The sequence below is a fragment of the Crotalus tigris genome, unplaced genomic scaffold (genome assembly GCF_016545835.1).
Source record: "Crotalus tigris isolate CLP2741 ecotype Arizona unplaced genomic scaffold, ASM1654583v1 scf7180000020963.25688851:1431469, whole genome shotgun sequence".
Taxonomy (NCBI): Eukaryota; Metazoa; Chordata; class Lepidosauria; order Squamata; family Viperidae; genus Crotalus; species Crotalus tigris.
Window position 1 is genome coordinate 1,175,874 of NW_024098281.1, and position 21,289 is coordinate 1,197,162.

The 21,289-nt window shown below is 42.6% G+C and overlaps 1 protein-coding gene across 1 annotated transcript in view; it reads right to left on the reverse strand.

The window, feature by feature from the left end:
- Positions 1-8,608: 8,608 nt before the first annotated feature.
- MEX3C (mex-3 RNA binding family member C) overlaps positions 8,609-21,289 on the reverse strand; it is a 48,040-nt gene continuing 35,359 nt past the window's right edge. The window contains exon 2 of the mRNA XM_039369011.1: positions 8,609-12,099. Coding sequence (XP_039224945.1) covers positions 10,871-12,099 — 1,229 coding nt within the window. The 3' untranslated portion in view covers positions 8,609-10,870. The remainder of the gene's footprint in view (positions 12,100-21,289) is intronic.

The following is a 21,289-nucleotide window of genomic DNA, read 5'->3' on the forward strand; positions in this document are numbered from 1 at the left end:
AAAATGATCTGGAGAGTTTGGACAAGTAGGCAGAAAAGATGAGGTTAAACAGAAATATGGAAATAAAAAGTGACTTATAGACTGTTTTTCACACTTACAACTGGCTCCTGAAGTCGTTTGATCACCTTTTGAAACCTGACAAGCAAAGTCAATGGGGAAGCCAGATTCATTTAACAACTGTGTTACTAATTAATTTAACAAGTGCAGTGATTCACTCAACAAGTGTAGCAAGAAAGGTCGTATAATGGGGCAAAACTAATTAAACAAATGTCTCAGTTGTGGATGTAAGTGGAGGATTACCTATAACTGAAAATGTTCAGTTAGAAAAATATATATATATATATATACTGGCAAAGAATTGCTGACATCCAGCTGGGCAACAGCACAGGTGAAATAGACTTTGAAGTTGTGCCTGATCACAAAGTACTATGACATGGAGTCCAGAAAAGCAAATGCTTGTTGTTGTTGTTAGTTGCGAAGTCGTGTCCGACTCATCGTGACCCCATGGACAATGTTCCTCCAGGTCTTCCTGTCCTCTACCATCTTCTGGAGTCCATTTAAGTTCACACCTATTGCTTCAGTGACTCCATCCAGCCACCTCATTCTCTGTCGTCCCCTTCTTCTATTGCCCTCCATCTTTCCCAGCATTAGGCTCTTCTCCAGTGAGTCCTTCCTTCTCATTAGGTAGCAAATGCTACAACTGTTTTAAACCATGGATAATAATCAAAGGAGGGCTGCCTTATAAATGTGGCTGAGATACCACTTTCAGCATCTCTGAAAAATGCAGCCATTGGAGAAGAAGATTTGATATTGCACCCTTTCCCCAAATGTACATCCGAGTGGATGGTGGGGGCCATCTCCTGAGGAATGTTTTAATGAACTTTCTTTTTAATGATTCAATGGCTGAGGATGAGCTTGAATGGTTTTCCTGGGGAGGTGATTTTTGCTGTTTCCAGTATCCAGCTGCTTCCATAGGATCACTCTTTCCATGGACAGCCCACTCATGAACAGGAGTCACCCATGTATACCAACCACCAAAATAACAGAAATGTTTGGATGTTGCAATAATATACCATTAACTTGTGGATCCTTTTATTTGCAGTACAGGTGAGTCATCGTTGAAATTCCCCTTGGGGTTGCTTGGAGGACTTTGTCCATCACGTAAACCATTTTTGGATCAGCAGTTGCCGCACCCTGCAGATTATCTCCTCAACTGTCTTAGACTGATTCATTTCCAGCCCTGCTTAATTTCCCACCAGGAAAGGCACTTAAAGTGTCACTGTTTTAAGGATTTTGATAGGAGGATAACTAGAAGCACACATACTTATGGTGAAAGGAAGACAAAGCTGGGATTAAGATATCTCCCCATGCATCCCACAAGAAGGAGGTAGAAAATTCGCAAGGAGGGAGAGGTGGCTGCCAGTCTGGTGTGGTTTTGAATGCTTGTGAAAATTGCATCACTCAATATCACATCTACGGTATATTAGGGTTGGGTTGAAGAATCTACCCATCTCTCTTTTGGTTTGATGAAGAAGTTGCTTTCAAAATATCTTTGCAAAGAGAATGTTATCGATTCTCAGGAGTGGGGGAAAAGGAGAGAATTGGGATTCTTGGACTTCCTCTGGGGGTGTCTCTGTTGGGGTGTCTGTGACTGGTTCGGGAATACCTGTTGGGTGGGGGTGGGGGCAAGGATGGAGGAGGTTGGGGAAAGTTTGATCAGCCAGAGATTTGTAAGTAGAAACAAATGAAATTTGGCTCAGATACAATTGTAATAGATTCACAGAGTTCCTTTATAATAATCAGTTGTGGATGCTGCATCACTGAAGGATTGTAAGAAGAGATAGGACAGCCATTTGGAATGGTATAAGGTTTCTTGCTTCAGCAGGGGGTTGGACTAGAACAGGGGTTACCAACCCCCAGTCTGTGGACCAGCACTGGTCCACAGCATGCCAGTAAGTGAGCCACACAAACAAGCAAAGCTCCATCCTCGGGATGCAGGCAGTATTCAAAATCACACCCACTCTGGTCCATGGAAAAACCTTTCTCCATGCCATCGATCCCTGGTGCCCCAAAGATTGGGGACCTCTGGACTAGAAGACCTCCAAGGTCCCTTCCAACTGTTATTCTGTTAAATACATTGAAAACAACACCTCTTGCTGCCAATTTCAGCAAGGAAGCTAAAAGAAGAATAACCCCCACCAAGAGAAATAAACCCAACATCATTTTGTTAAAGCACCCTGACCATAAAATAAGAGAAACGGAAGTCTCGTTTGTAGGTAAAGAAAACCTCTTAAAATTGGATGGCAACGTTGGCATCTGCGTTAATAATGCACATGGGCATGTCTGTGCACAAACCCTTGGCTTTACAAAAGAGCAGTTACAAGCTGATGATGCCTAACACAACACACCTTCTGAAGTACTTACCAGTCAGCAACGACCGAAGAACTGTTGATGTCTTTAGTTCTCATTTGGCCTTTTATTTATTGGATGGATGTCCTGTGTTTCTTTCAGGAGCTCAAAGCAATATGCGGGACACCCCTCCCTTCCCCGACCCCACTCCTACAACCTTGAAGTGTCGGGTTGCGGGAGAGCCTGACCAGAACCGAGGCACTGTGGAGCTTCTGTGCTTGATCTTCTTCACTGTAATACAAATTATGGATTAGTTTTGACCCCTTTAGATTCTCCCTGCATTTCAGACCAAATATGTAGATCATCGCTTTCAGAATTGCTAGACAGAGTGGACACTGAAGTCCAAGTGTAAACATTTTTTATTTGTGGGTGTGATGCCCCCTCTGTAGGGGAGATAGGTGTTTCCTAAATGTGATGAGTAAGTATATAAGTAAGTAATAAGTGAGTGAGTGAGTACAAGCTGGTCTAGGAATATTCTTCAGCATATCAGTAGAATGCAGATGGGCATTTTCAGGTTTTTCCCCCCAAAGGTGCTTTTTTCCAAAAGGCAACTGGATTTCCTTGGTTTTTGCCTTTGAAAACCTTATTATTTTGCTCCTTATTTAGAACTGAAGAAACTTCTTGGATGAGAAGCAAAATGTTTTCAAAGAAAAAAAAAACAAGAAAATCCAGTTGCCTTTTTGGAAAAAGCATCTTTGGGACAACCATGACCTGGATGATTGAGAATCTCCATAGACATTTTCAGTTTTTACAAAACTCTTGGGACAGATTGCAGCGCTGTAATTTAATCTGTAAAAAGTTTTATAGAATTTTTTAATCACACTCTTTTGCTTGACTTCTCCCACTCTTTTCAGGGAGGCACAGGGAACAATCCGCCTCAATGGCATATAAAGGCCATGATTTCTCTGCAATCTCTTTTTTTTATTAATCTCCCCTTAATTCCCTTATTTAAGGGAGTTAATTCTCATCTTTATTCTCTCTTTCCTGCTTCTGTATAATAACCTTTGTGATTACTGCCATTAAGCTTCTCAGAATCTTTTTCTATTTAAATTCTTTGGGTCAATGAATGTTTCTTTTAAAAAAATCCATTTTCTGAAGGAAACCTTTTTTTCTAATAATTTTCTTCACACTGTTCGTGACTCATCCTATTGACCTTAATGTGATGATTCTTTTTTTTTTTCTGATTTGGACTAAGCGTTATTGCTGAGTTTGTATTATTGTGGTTTTGAATAATCCTTCTTGGAAAAAAATAATTGTTTTCTTTCCCTTTAACTTCATTCCTACCGGTCTCCTAATTTGAAATACAATATTCATTCTTTTGAAGGCAAATCTGACCAAAAGTTCCTCTTAGGTGGTCATTTCCTACCGATAGTTCTGTGAAATATTTGAAAAGAAAATCTTGATTTTTTAAAAACCTATTTTGCTGCTGAACTTTGCCAAAGATTTATGGAGATCCTGTCACTACATAGAAGAGCATGAGTTAATTAACAATAAACTTTGGTGCTTGTTTTATCCCATAAACTTTGGTGCTTGTTTTATCCCATAAACAAAGCATTCTACTCAGTGTGCTGACCTACTGAGATAACATAATTCTGTCCAGTTCACTTAAAAGCAGAGTTCTCTAACTTGGCCACTTTAAGACTTGTGGACTTCAACTCCCAGAATCCCTCAGCCAGCATGTCTGAAAGTGGGCCAAGTTTGGCGAACCATGATTTAAAGCAGGGGTCTTCAAACTTGGCCCTTTTATGACTTGTGGACTTCAACTCCCAGAATTCCTCAGCCAGCATGCCTGGCTGAGGAATTCTGGGAGTTGAAGTCCACAAGTCATAAAAGGGCCAAGTTTGAAGACCTCTGATTTAAAGCAATAAATAGAGCGAGTGGGGAATTTCATTAACTGGTTGGCCAATTTGGGGCACTTGTGCTTTCTGTAAATCTCACAAGCTTTATCATAGAACATTTCATTACACAAATTCTCAAGGAAAAGTACCGTAAATGCCGGCGTACAAGGCGACCCGGCGTATAAGACGACCCCCGTCTTTATAGCCGGGCCGCATTCCTAGAACGTCGTCTTATCCGCCGGAAACTACCAGTATTTCCGGCGTATAAGACGACTCGGCGTATAAGACGACCCCCATCTTTGGCGCCGATTTCAGTGCTCGCGGAAGTCATCTTATACGCCGGCATTTACGGTAGTACCCTTCCACAGAAGTCTATCACTGGACTCAGCTGTTTTGGACAGTCTCCAACCTTCTCTTTTTAGGGGAGGGTTGTTGAAAATATTTGAGGCCTACAGCTCCAAAGGAAGAAGTGGATTATCTGGACACCAGGCAGTCAGAGTTCAGATTAGGGAATGGCATTGAGTAACCTTATTGATGACCTCTGGTGAGCTCAGGAGCAGGGTAGTGCATCAATCCCTAATTTTTCAGTGACTTTCAATTGAATCAGTACCATGGTATCTTTCTGAACTGGTTATCATTTGACCATTGAGAGCCATTCATGTCTTAGTCACTTACCAATTGGACTATTGCAATGCATTCTAAATGGGATTGCCCTTGAAGAGTATTTAAAAGACACTGAAAGGCATTGAAAAGCACTGTTTTCCTTTTTCCTCCAAGGTTGGTTCCACTTGTTACAGACCAAGAAATTCTGCCCTAAACCTTTGCTATGGCTTGACATGCTTCCTCATTTCTATTTGACTCCTATGTGAAACTGCTGAGTGAGGGTTGAACAGGTGAGGTCATTTATCAGCATCGGGTTAAATATCAGTATGCTGATGATATCAGTTGTGCAACTTGGTCTTGGGCCAATCAAGTGATGGTGCTGAGATACTTCCTCAGTGCCTGGAGGCTGTGGGTTGGATGAGGAAGAACTGGCTTTGCTCAATCCTGCCAAAACTGAATGGCTGTGGGTTTAAGGTCTCCAGATCAAGTGGCTTTCCATCATTAACCCTGACTGGGTTACACCCCCCTGGAGTTGATATGCAATCTGAGGTTTCTTATGCTTACAGCTCCTGCTTGAAGAGCAGGTGGCAGCTGGATTCTTGGCATAAAAAAAGGGGGAGGTACAGCACAATTAGACTAGCAGGATTCTCTTATGGTACCCAATCACAATAAATGTAGTTCTAATCTTCGTATCTGGTCTACCCAATGGAGCTGGCATGCATCATTGCTCAACTGGGACACACTGCTGACAATCACTCATGTCTTAAGTTACTTTCCAATTGGACTACTGCAATGCAGTCTACATGAGACTGGCTGCCTTTGAAGACTATTTGAAAGGTTCAGCTGGTTCACAATTCACATAGTTTGGTCACACCATAGTATGCCCATCTGACATCTCTATGTGAATTGCACTGGTTTCCAATAGCTTCCAAGGGCTACTCGTAGTACTGGTTGTCACCTAGGGACCTACATGGCCTGGAACCAGGTTGCAACATTTCTCTTTAGTAGTTTCTGCTTGCCCCTTTAGATCTAGCAGAGTAGACTATTGATTAAAAAGTGTCATCTGGCAGATCCCTGATAAATCTATATTGCTTTCAAAACTTTCAGCCTCACATGAAACTCAAAAAAAAAAAAATCTCATTGTATCACCTATATCAGGGATGGCGAACCCATAACATATGTGTCAAAGATGACATGCCAGCATTCACCAACACCTGACAACTATTCTGTCTATTTGACTGACCAAAGAAATGAAATGAACATAAATATGCAACCTGCCACCACCCAAAGATTAAAACGGATACTCACCATCCGTATCAGCATGTGATCTATCATGTTCAGAATGGGGATTGGTAGTAATATGAAAGAGACTAATAGGAACATGGCAGCTACATAGTTCAGTTGTCTTCCAATTGTTGCATGGGGTGGTTGTTTGCACAATGAAACTCATTTTGAAAGTGCAAGCGCAGAGAATATCTGCAACTGCAATCTTCAAAATGAGCACCCTATCAACAATTGTGTGAAATCAGCTTTTGTAAGATTGCCTACCTTTAGGAAAAAATCAAATGCACAGGTATAGAATGGGTGGTACCTGGCTCAATAGTAGTAATTGAGAGAGGGATCGTGGAGTCTAAATGGACAATCACTTAAATATGAGCCAGGAGTGTGCTGCTGCCGCCAAAAAAGCCAATTCAGTCCTAGGCTGCTTTAACAGAGGGATAGAATCAAAGTCACGTGAAGTGTTAGCACTACTTTATAATACCTTGGTAAGACCACACTTGGAATACTGCATCCAGTTTTGGTCACAATATAAAAAAAGACGTTGATTAGGGGACTGGAGGCTAAAACATATGAAGAACGAATTTAATGAAGAGGATTAGGGGTGACATAATATCAGTGTTCCAGTATCTAAGGCACTGCCAAAAGAGGGGTTCAACCTATTCTCCAAGGTACGTGTAGGCAGGACAAGAAGCAATGGATGGAAACCAATCAAGGAGAGAATCAACCTATAATTGAGGATAAATGAATGGCTTGCCTCCAGAAGTTGTGGGTGCTCCAACACTGCACATTTTTAAGAAGGGATTGGACAACTATTTGTCTAAAATGGTATACGGGGTTGGACTAGAAGACTCCTAAGGTCTTTGTCTAGAATGGTATGGGGGGGTTGGATTAGAAGACCTCCTAGGATGGTGCCTTCCAACTCTGTTATTCTGCAAGCATGTTTCATTATAAATCAATATGTAAGGAACTGTTTTTCTTTTGGGGGGAACGATAGGCCAGCTGACTCAAATTAGTTATTTTCCAGATTTTTGACACACAGAGCCATCACTGCAATCCAGGTAGAACTTCATCTTCAATTGCCCAATGAAGCATTACTACCTCAAAATCAACATATTGAAAATGGAACTTGTATTTTGGTTCCCTATATCATTAGCTCCTCAATTGCTTTTCATATTCCTCAACCATATTCTGTACCAGATCTGGGCATTTTATGGCCCCTGGGCCACATCTGGGCCCTTTGTCTGTCCTTGTCAGGCCCGCTTGAGGTTACTTGGAAATTAGAAATCAAATATAAATAAGCATGCTGCAGGGAGCAGGAGAAGGCGAGTTGAGTCTGGCTCTGCACAGTCACCATGTGCTCCTTCAGTTGACTGCTGACTCTGGGGCGCACAAGAGAAAGTGCTTTTCTGAGCCTCTGCAGAGCTCACCCCTTGCTTGGAGCAACCTGAGGAGATGGCAATGGCAGACCCAGGTTTGGCCATCCATCAGCACCTTGGTTGAAGCATGGACTTGCAGGTGAGCAAACAGAGTGCAGTCCTAGTTTCTTCATACTGCTCCTTGGGAAAATTAATTGCCCACCTCTGCTCTATCTGCTACAGAGCAATTACATTCTTTTGATTTTGATTCCACCATAGAATCTTTAATTCAGCTGGAACTATTGACCATAACGCCCTAAGGTTGCTTTGTAAAAAGGCAATTGGACTTTGTTTTTCCTTGAAGAAGTTACGCTTCTTATCCAAGAAGCTTCTTCAGTTCTGGAGAAGCTTCTTAGATGAGCAGTACAATGTCTTCTAGGAAAAACAAAGTCCAGTTGCCTTTTGAAAAAGCACTTTTGGGTCAACCATGACCTGGATGACTCAGAATCTCCATAGACATATTGCCTCCAATCTTTTTCTCCCTCCATTTTGCCTGAAACATTAGCCTTCTACCATCAAATATTCTCCTTAAACCAGCGGTTCTCAACCTATGGGTCGCGACCCCATTTGGGGTCGATCGACCATTTTTCGGGGGTCGCCAAAGAAGGCGATCCGCCGTTTTCTCCCCTCAGGAGGCGCCGCCGCGCATGCGCACTGCACATGGGGGCGCCGCCGCGCATGCACGCTCCCCATGCGCGCAGCACCGTGCAGAACGTTTGTGTGACGGGGGTCGCCGTCACACAAACGTTGAGAACCACTGCCTTAAACTGTTAGAATAATTTATATTTTCTTTCATCCAGATGGAATGAAGCTACTTCATTCCCACTTCATTGTTCACCAGCAAAAAGTCCTTACATTTATCTTCTAGTTTTCTGTTTCAACTCTTTTTTTATTTTATTTGCCTTTAAATTTAGATTCTCTGATTTCCCATCCCTCAATTATCTAAATATCCCCTGCGTTGTAACATCTTAGTAGGTGCGGTGATCTAGATACTATTTCACATATAACATATCTTTGACAACCACCTGCCATGAAAAGCGCAACATCAAGAAAACATTCGAGTTAATGGAAACAAGTCTTTATTAAGTAACTTTTTAATATCAGAAAAATAAAACTCTTATAATTCTCTTTACAGCAAATATATAATATCAGTGCTTTGGCCATCATAAGTTAAAGGCCCTTTATCATAAAATATATGCTTTTTTTAAACTTTACTCAAATTGAATTTATAATCCGTATGACCTTTCTACATATACATAACAAAAAGAGTGTAGTAAAATTAGCAAATACTAAACCATATTGAGAGTTTTGTCATTCTGAAGTCTGTGGTTTATAGAAACAGTACACGCATCTAATGTCGAATCCTTGGCTTATTAGCTGCAGTGTACAATGCAACAATATACAAAATACATGCTTGGTAAATGAGATTGTTCATATCTACAAGACTCAGCTAAAGATTAAGAATTCAATACTGACATTTAACTATCCTACAAGCTATTAGCGTTAAAGTTATGCATCTCATAATGTAATAATATTATATGCCATCAAGGCAACTTTTATACTGAAAAAAAATCATAAAATAAAAACCGTTATCTGTAAACTTTTTTTATACGAAATGTAACTCTTTCAAGTGGAAATAAAAAATAAAGTTTTCTGTATATTCACTAGTTCAATACACATAGAATTTGCTATTCTGAGAAAAATTATTTCATCTTGGGAAGATATTGCTCAAAAAAAGAGAGTGAGTAAGAGGAAGGACAGATAGAAGTTTGTAAAAGGAGAAAGAGGAAGAGAGAGAAGAAGAAAAATGAAATCCATCAGAACTTCTGAGTGTTCTTTTAAAAACGCCAGCACAGATTTGAGAAAATTCTGAGGATGAAGTACTGTAAGGAGAAACATCCATAGGCTGAAATGTATATTAAAGAAATCAAAAGAAAAGTTCAATTTTTTTTTCCTTGAGAGAGGGAAGTGTAGTTTTGAAATGAAATAAACCGTTTTGCTGGGTCTCAGTCATTTATCACCGAATGATAAAAAAAACTGTGGATGTTACTCCTTTCGCCCCCCCAATATGACTAAAAATAAAAAGACAAGTTTCACATAATGTGCAAGTGTGGTTGGAACATAAAAATGATTCACATTTTTTATACTCTTGATATTCGCTAAAATAGTTAATTTAAGAACATCTTGATCGCACGAGCCAATGGAATGTCAGCATCCTCATTCTAGACATTAAGGGATGCAAACCCCTCTCCATCTTCCCCTGCCCTCCCACCATGGGTCTGCAAGAAGCAGAGATGGGTGGGGAAGGGGATCCATACAGACATGTCATAGCATGACAATTCATATCATGAACTGCACCTTGTATTGTGTGATGAACACCAAGGGCACAAAGGGATGCCTTCCTTTCAATGGAAGGTAGTAGCAATTCACACGTAGAGAGCATTATCTAAGATGCCCCCTGCCAATAAATAAGCAAACTGCCACCACTGGGGCCCCTTTGTGTCCGGGGTTGGACCTCCCATGTCCCTTGGCAATGATTTGAAACCAAGAAGGCTTTTCCAGGCCTCAGCAATGGAAGACCCACGCGTTCCTGATTCACTCAAAGTTGCCTCAAATTACATTACTGGATGAGAAGAGGCTTCTTTCATCCCCGTTTGCCCCTTCGGTCCTCCACGTGCCATGATCTCGTTAATAAAAACCTCTCACTTGGCTACTCGCTTGAATGGCAGGAAACCAACTGATGCACGGTAAAATTATTTGCAACGTTAGTTAAATGAAGCTTGTTATTGTAAAGAGGGAGAAAAAAAAAAAGCATCCCCAAACTTGCTCTGAAAAAACTGGCAGTGTAAAGAAGGCAGCGCTGGAAGAATTTTGAAACATTCATGATCCTTTGCACCGTTTCCCACCCCCCACCCCATAATAGTTTCTAAGCTCAGGGGCTACGCAAGACTTCACTTTCACTGCCATTATTAGAAATACTTTGTCGAGATCTGGACAGACTGCGAATGCTCATTGTACGTTCCTGCTCCAAAAACTAAGCCCCTAAGACTTCCCAACGACATCACGGCTTCCTTCCAGGACTTTGCTAGAGGTACCACAGCTGCAACCGAAATGGAGAAAGACTGGCTTAGGCCTATAAGGTTAACTGAACAAGCCTTTGTTTGTTATTTTTTGAAAAGAGTACATGCTTTTCAAACAATTTGTTAGCCTAATCTCAAGAAAGCCCAGTTAACAGTCTGAGTTCATTATAGGTTTACTTAGGGGGTACCATTACATCCAAGCCATTAAGAGTTTAAAAAGTCCATATATAATATCTCTATATATTTAAGAGTGAATTTGAATCGCCTGAGTAACAGCTGTCTGGCAAACTGGACACGAGGGTGCTTCTTTTTCACAGATCTTGTTGGCACACTCCATGCAGAAAAGGTTGTGGCCACATGGAACCAGGGCAGCGATTACTTCGTTCTCAAAACAGATCACGCAGTCGTGCTTCCGTCTTAACTCCGGAGGGGAACTAGATGTGGAACCACCGTTGGAAGAAGAGTAGCTGTTGGTACCATTGGAAAAGGCAGGGATATAGATGGGAAGGCCAACCTGATTGACTGTGCTGGGAGGGTCGCTTCTCACTCTCCGGGCTAGGGGATGTTCCAAGGTCTCGGGAAACGTCGGTGACAAGCGAGGTGTGGATGGCTGACTCCCTTTCCGTGGAGATTTCACATTATTAGCAGGTTCGCTACCAAAACTGGAGAGTGGGTTGACGGGTTCGAAAGGTGTCCAGATGGTCTGAGAAGGTGTTGGCAAGGAATCGTAGGCAGGAGAGTCGACGGTGAGATCCTCTGCCCCCACGGAAGGTAAGGTCTCTCCAAACCAAAAATTGCCAGTGCTGAATGGACTGGTCGGGCTGAAGTCAGCCAACCTATTGCTTCCAAAATAGGAGTCAGTGGAACCACTTCCTAGAGAACTGGAGCTGTCGTTTCTGTAATTAGAAATCATCCGGGTGCGACTGGGAGGTGGGACTGGGTTGGAAGTAAGCCAGGCAGATCCAAGGTTTCCTCCTTCAAAACTTACATCTGTACCATTGTAATGGAAATCGTTTTCTTCGTTGAGCTCAATGTAGTTTCCAGTGCGCATGGCAATGTGCATTTCTATCTCTTCTCGGGCCCGGTCTACATTTTCAGGCATGCCGGTCACCTCAAAAACTGGCTCTTTGTCTCTACTGGGAGTAACTATGTAGGTATGGGTTTGCTGCTGAATTCTTTTGATCGTAGCGCCTTTGGGGCCAACCACCAGCCCGACGACACGGTAAGGCACCCTGACCTGGACTGTAGTCTGGCCTGGCAGATTGGGGTTACAAGGCAGCCCTCCCAGAGCAGGGCCATTTTTGTTGCGCGAAGCTCTTATCATGGAGAAGTGCTCAGCAGCAGAAAGAATTTCCCTTTTGGCCATGGCAACGTCTTCTTTGCGTCCAGTGACCACAAAAACGGGCTCTTCTCCACGGACAGGGGTCTTGATGTACGTATTTGTTTTGGCTCTCAGGGCCTTTATTTTGCAACCTGAAGCAAGCATACAGAAACAAAAATATACAGTTTAATATGTTTATTTTTTTTTTTTAAAAAATACTCAGCCTTTAAGTTACAGGCAGTCTTCAACTTATGACTGGTTGTTTAGCAACCTTTCAATGTTACAACAGACTAGGGGTGGGGAACGATGGCCCTTATGACCGGTGGACTTCAACTGCCAGAATTCCTGAGCCAGCCATACTGACTCAGGAATTCTGGGAGTTGGAAGTCCACAACTCATAAACGGGACATCGTTCCCCACCTCTGCAACAGACCTACCCAAAAAGTAGTTATGTCCCACTTCTAAAGTACCAATGGCTGCCCCTCCCTGAGGTCATGTGACTGCATTTTGGGTGCTTGGAAACCAGCCCACATTTATGGTTGTTTGCAGCATCCTGTGGTCGCATGACCACAATTTATGATGTGTTTGCTGAAAACTGGCATTTACTTCCAGTTTTTAGTAAAAAAAAATGCCCCATAGTGAACAATGAGATTATTTAACAACCAGTGTTCACTTTATGACTGCATTTGCTTAATGACCACTGAAAAAAAGATTGCAGAATTGAGTCCAGTATGTGGTGACTCACTTTATCACTGTCACAACTTAGAACCATAATAGGCAGGCTCCAAGACTGCCTGTACTTTTACAACCACTATGATCCACAATATGTTCAAGCTAAATCCAACATAAGTCCTTTCTTTGTCAAGTCAAGTAACTTCACAGAGACCAGCACTACATTCTGTGCAAAAATTGATGCTTCTGGGAATAAATATCACACGAGGTTTGCAAATTAATTAGCTGAAGGTATCTTACTCACTCACTTGTGGTTTATACAAATAAAACAGAGATCCAGCTTTTGAAAAATCTGTTGGGTGGGCTACTTAAAAATAATTCTTTACAAGCAAATAACTATATAGAAGCCATTTTACTGTTATTTCCTGAATTTCTTCTGTCTTTATAATATCCTTCTCTCCATGAAGCATTACTTTTAATCACTGCATATTAATAATAATTTGATTATATTAAAATTAATGACTAAATTAATTAAACAATTATAGCATTCTTTATTGGCCAAGTGTGGTACTACATTTAGAAAAGCTAGGAACTCTTTCTGAAAGAAGTCAATCAAGGAAAGCTCCTAAAAACAAAAAGATAAGGCAGAATGAAACATGAAACCCGATGTGTCAACTGGAAGAACAAACAAATGCATGGTCAACACCTGAATGATATAGAAGGAAAAATTGATAAAAAAAACTCTACACGGAGATGGTTAAGAAGTGTTAAAGAACGAAACTGAAGGCTTTATTTTACTTCAGTGGTTCTCAACCTGTGGGTCGGGACCCCATTTGGGGTCGAACAACCATTTCACGGGGGTCGCCAAACAAGGCTGTCCGCCATTTTTTCCTCATTTTCTTTGTCCACGCCCCTGGCATCCAGTGATGTATAAGTGGTTGGGGGTCACCACAACATGGGGAACTGTATTATGGGGTCGCGGCATTAGAAAGGTTGAGAACCGCTGTTTTAGTGGCTCAAGAATAAGCTTTGCTGATTAACTGCATTAAGGTAAAGACTTAACATGAATCAAAAACAGCAAATGTTGCTTTTGTAGTAAAAAGATGAAACAAATGACCATTTGATCAGTGGCTGCAACAAAATTTCACATACTGACTCTAAGGAACATCATGACCAATTTGCTAAAATTATTCATTGGATACTTTTTCTAAGGTTTTGATTAGAATGTAGCAAGAACCATGGGACCCTCAAGTTGAGAAGGCTTGGGAAAATGAGTGGGTTAAGATCTTATGGGATTTTAAGATCGAGACAGACAGGCATCTTGTTCATAATGTGCCTGATATAACAGTTATTCAAAAGAAGAATGTCACTGATGCTGCTCTACTAGGTGATGCCAGGATTGAGGAAAAACAATTGGGAAAAAAATTATAAAATATTGGAACTTAAAAGTTCAAAGTTGAATGCTTATAGAAAAAGAAATCTGTTATACCAATTGTGATCAGAATCCTTGGAGTGATAACTAAAGGACTTCCTTGATATTGGAAATATTGAATTTATCAGACTTGAACACTCTTAATTTTACAAAAAAACTCACCATGATTGGAACTGCCTATGATCTTAGATGTTATTTTAGTAATTCTTAGTCCTTGGTTAGGACTAAGTTTCCACCAGGCGTAGAGTACCCTTGCATATTAATTTTAATAATTTATTAAGCTTTTATGCTGGCCAATTTAACAACTCTGGATGGCTCACAGCAATCAAAGAAATCATAATGAAATATAAAAATAAAGAAAAAAGATGACATATTGCTACTGAAATATTATAATTTTAATACAATTTGTTTTGCCATTAAAAAGCTATTTTAAATAAAACAAATACTAGTACACAGGTTATTCATTCAAGGGCACTTCTTTTTAACATCAAGAAAGCCCTTTAGATGGAGGCCGAAGTGATCTCTAAATATGCTAAAAACCTGAAGAAGCTTTTAAACCACAGGGAAATTTTATTTATTTATTTATAATTTTCCTGTTTTTATTATTTTTATAAATAACTCAAGGTGGCAAACATTTTATTTTATTTTTCACATTTCTGAACCACCTATCTTGTAGGAGGTGTACAATAAAAAGTTTAAACATAAAACAGCATAAAAGTTGAAAATTAGAAGGAGGCAAGTGTGATTAAATATTATTAACATTAGTTAAAAAGTGAAGAAAGGGCTTCCAGGGAATTAATATACCTGATTCTCCCTCTTCCTCCTATTTTTCCCATAACAACAATCCTGTGAGGCAGGAGTAGGCAACCTTGGCTCTTTTTTTTATTAAAAGTTTTTCAAATTTATTACAATATAAACCCCCCACCCCTCCCCCCTTCCCCCCTCCCCCACTTCCCAGAGCTGATTACAGGGTAACAAATAAACAAACATAATCTAACTAACATAAACCAACTATACTATCAATCAAAACCATAACACACTTTAACTCCTTCTCAAAACAAATATTAACAAATTAAAACAAAAGTAATAATATAATTAAGACTATTAATAATTATCTAAAATCTATTCAAAAGCAAGATAATACTTTTAAGTTTCATATTTCTTTTGAATATAATCAATCCATCTTCTCCAAACCATAATGTATCTTTCTTGTGAATGGTCCTTCAAGTAGGCGGAGATTTTCGCCATTTCTGCTAAATTAGACACCTTAAGTAGCCATTCTTCCAAAGTAGGCAGTGAGTTTTTCTTCCAATATTGCCCCACCAATAATCTTGCAGCTGTTATAAGAGTCAACATCAAATTGATTTCTTTAACATCAAAATCTACAATAATACCCAACAAAAATAATTGCGGAGTAAGCTTTATCTTTCTCTTAAAAATCTGCAACCTTGGCTCTTTTATGACTTGTGGATTTCAACTCCCACAATTCCTGAGCCAGCCATGCTGAGGGGAAAGGGAAAAGTTTCCAAGCTGAGCCATGCTGGCTCAGGAATTCTGGGAGTTGAAGTCCACGAGTCATAAAAGAGCCCAGGTTGCCTACCCCTGGCCTAGTCTATTAAGCCTGACAGGAGTAGATTATCAGAAATTGGTAGGTCTAGTCCAGAGTTTCCCAAACTTGACAATTTTAAGGCATGAGGACTTCAACTCCCAGAATTCCACAGCCAGCAACGCTGGCTGTGGAATTCTGGGAGTGAAGTTCACGAGTCATAAAAGAGCCAAGGTTGCCTACCCCTGCTGTGAGGTATATTGAGCTGAGAAAGTGTGACTGGTCTAAGTTACCCAGCTGGTTTTCATGCCTAAGGCATGCGTAGTAATCTAAGTAAACATTTCTATAGTAAATACTGTGATAACACAGTATCATAGGAATGAGGTGGATGGAAATGGGGATTTGTCTGACTTTTGCTAGTCTCCTTTTGCAGGTAATGGAGATGTAGCACTGCTACAATAGAAAAAAAAATCCCCACTTCTTTTTATTCTTTCTTTCCAACATCACTGCTTCTCTGCCAAGATCTATTGACTTGAGGCAATAGCAAAAGTAGGCTGCTTTAAACCTTCCTGTAAATTGCTGGAGCAAGACAATTAACTATTAGATGCACTTTCTAATTCAGTATTTTGATTGAGAAACACAAATACACATAGCCACACAAATTCATACTGAGGGATAGTTCATTTTTGTATCTTTTTAGGAGAAAGCATCATCAGGGTTGTCAAACTGCCAGCGGGCCGGATGCATCATGGCAAAACTGCGCCCACCCTATTGCTGGCAATGGAAAAAAAGTCATGATACTTTGCGACACGTCACGTAATGTTGTGAGTTTGACATCCCTGATTTACATCCTAGTCAGCAGAATTTTTGCCTACACATTAAGCTCCTATCTGAAAAGCAGCATGGTAGCCTAGTGGTGAAGACGCTCACGTCCCATGTGGAAGGTTGATAACTCAATCCTAGGTAGTGTCAGAAGCAAAGAAAAAAATATCTGCTGCAAACTCAATGTAGGCATCAGAAAGGGCATCCAGCCAATAAATGCTTAGCTCCATCCAAATGTCCTGAGTCAATTCTGAACAGGGATTATCCTGTTTGGCTTTTCACAAGAAGGCATGTGGATGTTCTAAGCATCATGTCAGAAAAATGCAGGCCTCACATTCACTATTAAACAAGATCCCTAAAAATGCTCTCTTTTAAAAGGTAATGCTGGAAGAAAAGCTGATTTTCCAGACTCTGAGATCAACCCCTCTGTTATCAGGAAAGAAAGAGTGATCTGTCAAAAAAGCCAGTTTCCAACACCAACTTTCTGTCTATGTCACCAATCAATAGTAATTGAGTTTATTTGTAAAAAAATTCTGTGAAATACAGAGAGACACTACAGTAAAGGCAGTCAACTCTCTGCCCTCAAGTCAGCAACCTTTTAACACCATTTCACTGGATGACCTTCAGAGGTCTTTCTGTTCTCATTTCTTGTTCCTATTAATCACTTCTTAATATGCTGCATCATGATACACCATCTAACCATTTAGAACTGTTATGAATAATGCCATAGATGATTTACGCTTTCTGTTTCTCACACAATATTAAAATGAGGAATTAGAAGGGAAACTTCATCTCCCACGCAACATTTCCAGGTCTTTGGACTTATGAGAGCTTGCCATATCCAGGGCTTGCAGTGAGATGTCTGGTAGAATGGAAAGTTTTGCCACAATTGGCAAAAATTGCACATTGCCAGTTAAATGGGGCGTTGTCTTACCTGAACGCCTTTTCTCAGCACAGAGATGGGAGAATCCACCAATGGGTTTAGACTGTGTTCTTGCCCAATCAGATCAAGTCAGCCAAAGTTGCCACGCCTCTCCTGGGCTAGAGGATCCCAGTCTCGACGCAGGCGAAGCATGACTGACAGCAAGACGTGTTGGCTCATAAACATAGACCTAGGCCTAATAACCTACTAGGGTGGGAGTGGATTCTCCAACTCCATGCTGAGAAAAGGTGTTCAGGTAAGACAACGCCCCTTCTCCAGCACAGGAGATGGAGAATCCACCAATGGGACATACTAAAGCCTATTGTCCCTGAGGGAGGGAATCAGGCCTGCCCAGTGTGGCACTTTGAGGTAGTACCTGTTGTAGAACTCTCCTGCCAAAGGAGGCCTCTGCCGAGGCGAACTTGTCGATTTTGTAATGTCTAACAAAGGGTGACGGAGATGACCATGTGGCCGCTCTGCAAACGTCTTCAATGGACGCTTGAGTGGCCCAGGCCGCGAAGTAGCCACACTACGGGTGGAATGGGCTGTAATGTGCCCTGGAACCGGCACTGAATCCGCCCAATACGACTCTGCAACACAAGCCCTAACCCACCTGCCAATCGTGGAGGAGGACACTTTCCTGTCCTTAGAAGGAAGATGATAGGAAACGAAAAGAGCCTCGGTAGTGCGGAAGGCAGCTGTCCGCGAGATATAATAATGGAGTGCTCTGTGGACATCTAACAGGTGCCACCGTCGTTCCAGAGCATGCAATGAATTAGGACAGAAATCTGGTAACACGATTTCCTGAGTCCTGTGAAATAAGGAATTTACCTTTGGAACAAAGGTCGGATCAAGACAAAGGACCACTTGGTCCCGGTGAAAAATGCACAAATCATCCCTAGTGGAGAGAGCAGCTAATTCAGAAATCCGCTGCGCGGAGGTGATAGCCACCAAAAATGCTACTTTGTGCAATAAGTATCGCAAATCACATGTTTTGAGGGGTTCAAAGGGCGGATTGGTAAGAGCCCGCAAAAATCTTCAGCAGTTCCCAGGAGGGATATCTATGGACTACAGGGGCCTTGGTGTTAGTAGCACCCTTGATGAACGAGTGGATCAAGGGATGGTGACCGAGGGAAGTTGCAGATTCACATGTAAGTATGGTAGAAAGAGCAGCGACCAGTCTGCGTAGTGTGTTTGGAGCCAAACTCCTCTCCAGACCCTCCAGAAGGTAGTCCAATATGTGAGGAATCATCAGATCTGGAATTGTCAAGTGGTGCTTAGAGCACCACGAACAGAAATTCCTCCATGTGGCCTCATAAATACGGTTGGTAGAGGCCCGACGGGAGGCCTGGATTATAGAAATGACTCCTGGTGAGCAGTGCTCCCGGGATAAGACTGAGCGCTCAAGTGCCATAAGGCTAATTGGAGCCATTAGGGGTCTGAATGAAGGAGTGTCCCCTGACTGAGACCCTGTCCGGGGGAATCCTCCACGGTTCTGCTAGGGACAGGTTCACTAAGTCGGCGAACCATGGTCTCCGAGGCTAGTACGGGGCCACTAGAACAATCTCCGCTCTTTCCCTGATCTTGCGGACGACCGCCGGAAGAGGAGGGAGCGGAGGGAAAGCGTAGAGCAGACCCTCCAGCTATGGACTCCGAAGAGCGTCTGTGTGCTCTGCCCCTGGGGATGGGAAATGGGAGAAGAACCTCGGTACCTGAGTGTTTGTCGGGGAGGCAAAGAGGTCTAGGACTGGAAGTCCGAATCGGTGGGAGATTTCCCTGAAAATCTTTGGGTGCAGGCGCCACTCTGAGTGGTTCACCATAGCCCTGCTGAGGAGATCCGCCTGTGTGTTTGCCTCCTCTGATATGTGATTGGCCTTGATGGAGGCTAGATTGGACTCTGCCCAAGAGACCAGGAGGAGAACCTTGGACAGGAGGGCATGGGATTGCGGGCCCCCTTGCAGATTCACATGGGCCTTGGCAGCAACGTTGTCTGTGAGGACCAGTACATGACGTTTCGTTACAGAGTTGTGGAAGTGTCGAAGGGCCAGGTGTATGGCTCTGAGCTCCAACCAGTTTATATTGTGCCGAAGGTCGGGGTGGGACCAACGGCCTTGGGCCCACTGTGAGTGTAGGTGCGGACCCCAACCGAACAGGCTGGCGTCGGTCATCAGAGTAATTCGGTCCAGCTCCTTGAAGGAGGACCCCCTGAGCATAGCCGATGAGAGCCACCACCTGAGGGAGCGCGAGACTCGGAGTGGAATCTGCACTCTTTGAGTGGATGAGCTGATGTTCCATCTCTGGAAAGGGAGCAGGAACCACTGAAGTATCCTGGAATGGAGCCTGGCCCAAGGCACAATGGCAATGACCAAAATCATTTTTCCCAGTAATTGGGAGAGACTTGCTAATGTTACCATACGGTTCCCGAAGAGTTGTAGGACTAACTGCCATATGCTGTCCCGACGTTCTTGGGATAGATAGACCCAGCAGTTCACCGTGTCTATGATGGCCCCTAGGTGTAATAGCTTTGTTGTGGGAGACAAGTGACTCTTGGAAAAGTTTACTGAAAACCCGTGACTTTGAAGAAGGTTGATCACCCGTTCGAGATCCGTCAGTGCAGCTTGGCCTGACGATGAGTGAATCAGAATGTCGTCCAGGTAACACTGGACTCTGACTGGCACCATCCGGAGGTGAGCTGCTAGAACTGCTAGGATCTTGGTAAAAACCGTCGGGGCCGAGGATAGGCCGAATGGCAATGCCCTGTATTGATAGTGCCGGCCCCTGTAAGCAAATCTTAGAAACCGGCAGTGGCTAAGAGAGATGGGGATGTGGAGATAAGCTTCCATGAGGTCTACGGACGTCAGGAAGTCTCCTCTTCTTACACTTCCTAGAATGGACTGGAGCATTTGCATCTTGAATTTGCGGTAAACAAGGTGACAGTTTAGTCTTTTTAGATCTAGGATTGCTCTCCATCCCCCCAAAGCTTTTGGGATGACGAAGAGGATGGAATAGAATCCCCGACCTCTCTGATCCAACGGTACCAATTCTATGGCCCTTATGTTTATAAGGTGTTGAATGGCCTGTTGCATTAATTTTTTTTTTGTGGGATTTCTTGGTTGGGGACAAGAGAGAAAGCGATTCGGAGGGTAGGTGAGGAATTCCAGGGAAAGCCCGTGTCGAACCGTGTTCAGCATCCATGTGTTTGTGGTGGTGGCCTCCCACTGGCGGGCAAAGAGGGAAAGTCTGCCGCCTATGGGAGGGACCGCCAGAAAGTCATCTGGAGCGACGGAAAGGGCAGCTGCTCCCACAAAAGGGCCGTTTGCCCTGAAATTGTTGTCTGAGTCTAGAACCCATTCTGTCCGATTGTCTGTCCTGTCTGACAGGAAAGGAGCAGGGGGGGGGGATAGGAATAATTGGACCTAGTACCCGTACAAAAGGACTGTCTTCGTGAGTATGTGTTGGGTCATTTGTCCAGACATTTAATAAGGTGATGGAGAACCTTACGTTTATCCTTATTCTCAGTAAGGTAAGGCTCTAAAGCTTCCCCACATAGCTTCCCCCCCCCCGGTAAGGGGCTGCTGACAGGCGCCATTTAGACTTGGCGTCCGCATGGCAGTATTTCAGCCAAAGCATATGGCATCTGGTGACATTGGAAGCCATGGCCCTGGACGAAAATCTGGCAGCCTGTAGCATTGCATCGGAAGCATATTCCGTTGCCGCCACCATCTTGCTCAGATCCTGGTGAGTTTGGATATCTTCCACTGGGATCCTGTCCTGAAGCTGTCTAAGCCAGCGGAGAGCAGACCTATTAAAGAAGGATGCTGAAGTAGCTGCCCTAATAGCTCAAGCCGTAGCTTGGTGTGTCTTGCGGAAAGTGAGCTCCTTTTTGTGGTCCTCCACCTTGAGGGCATCAGACATGTCTCCAGGAGTGGCAGTGGGAGATACCAGGGG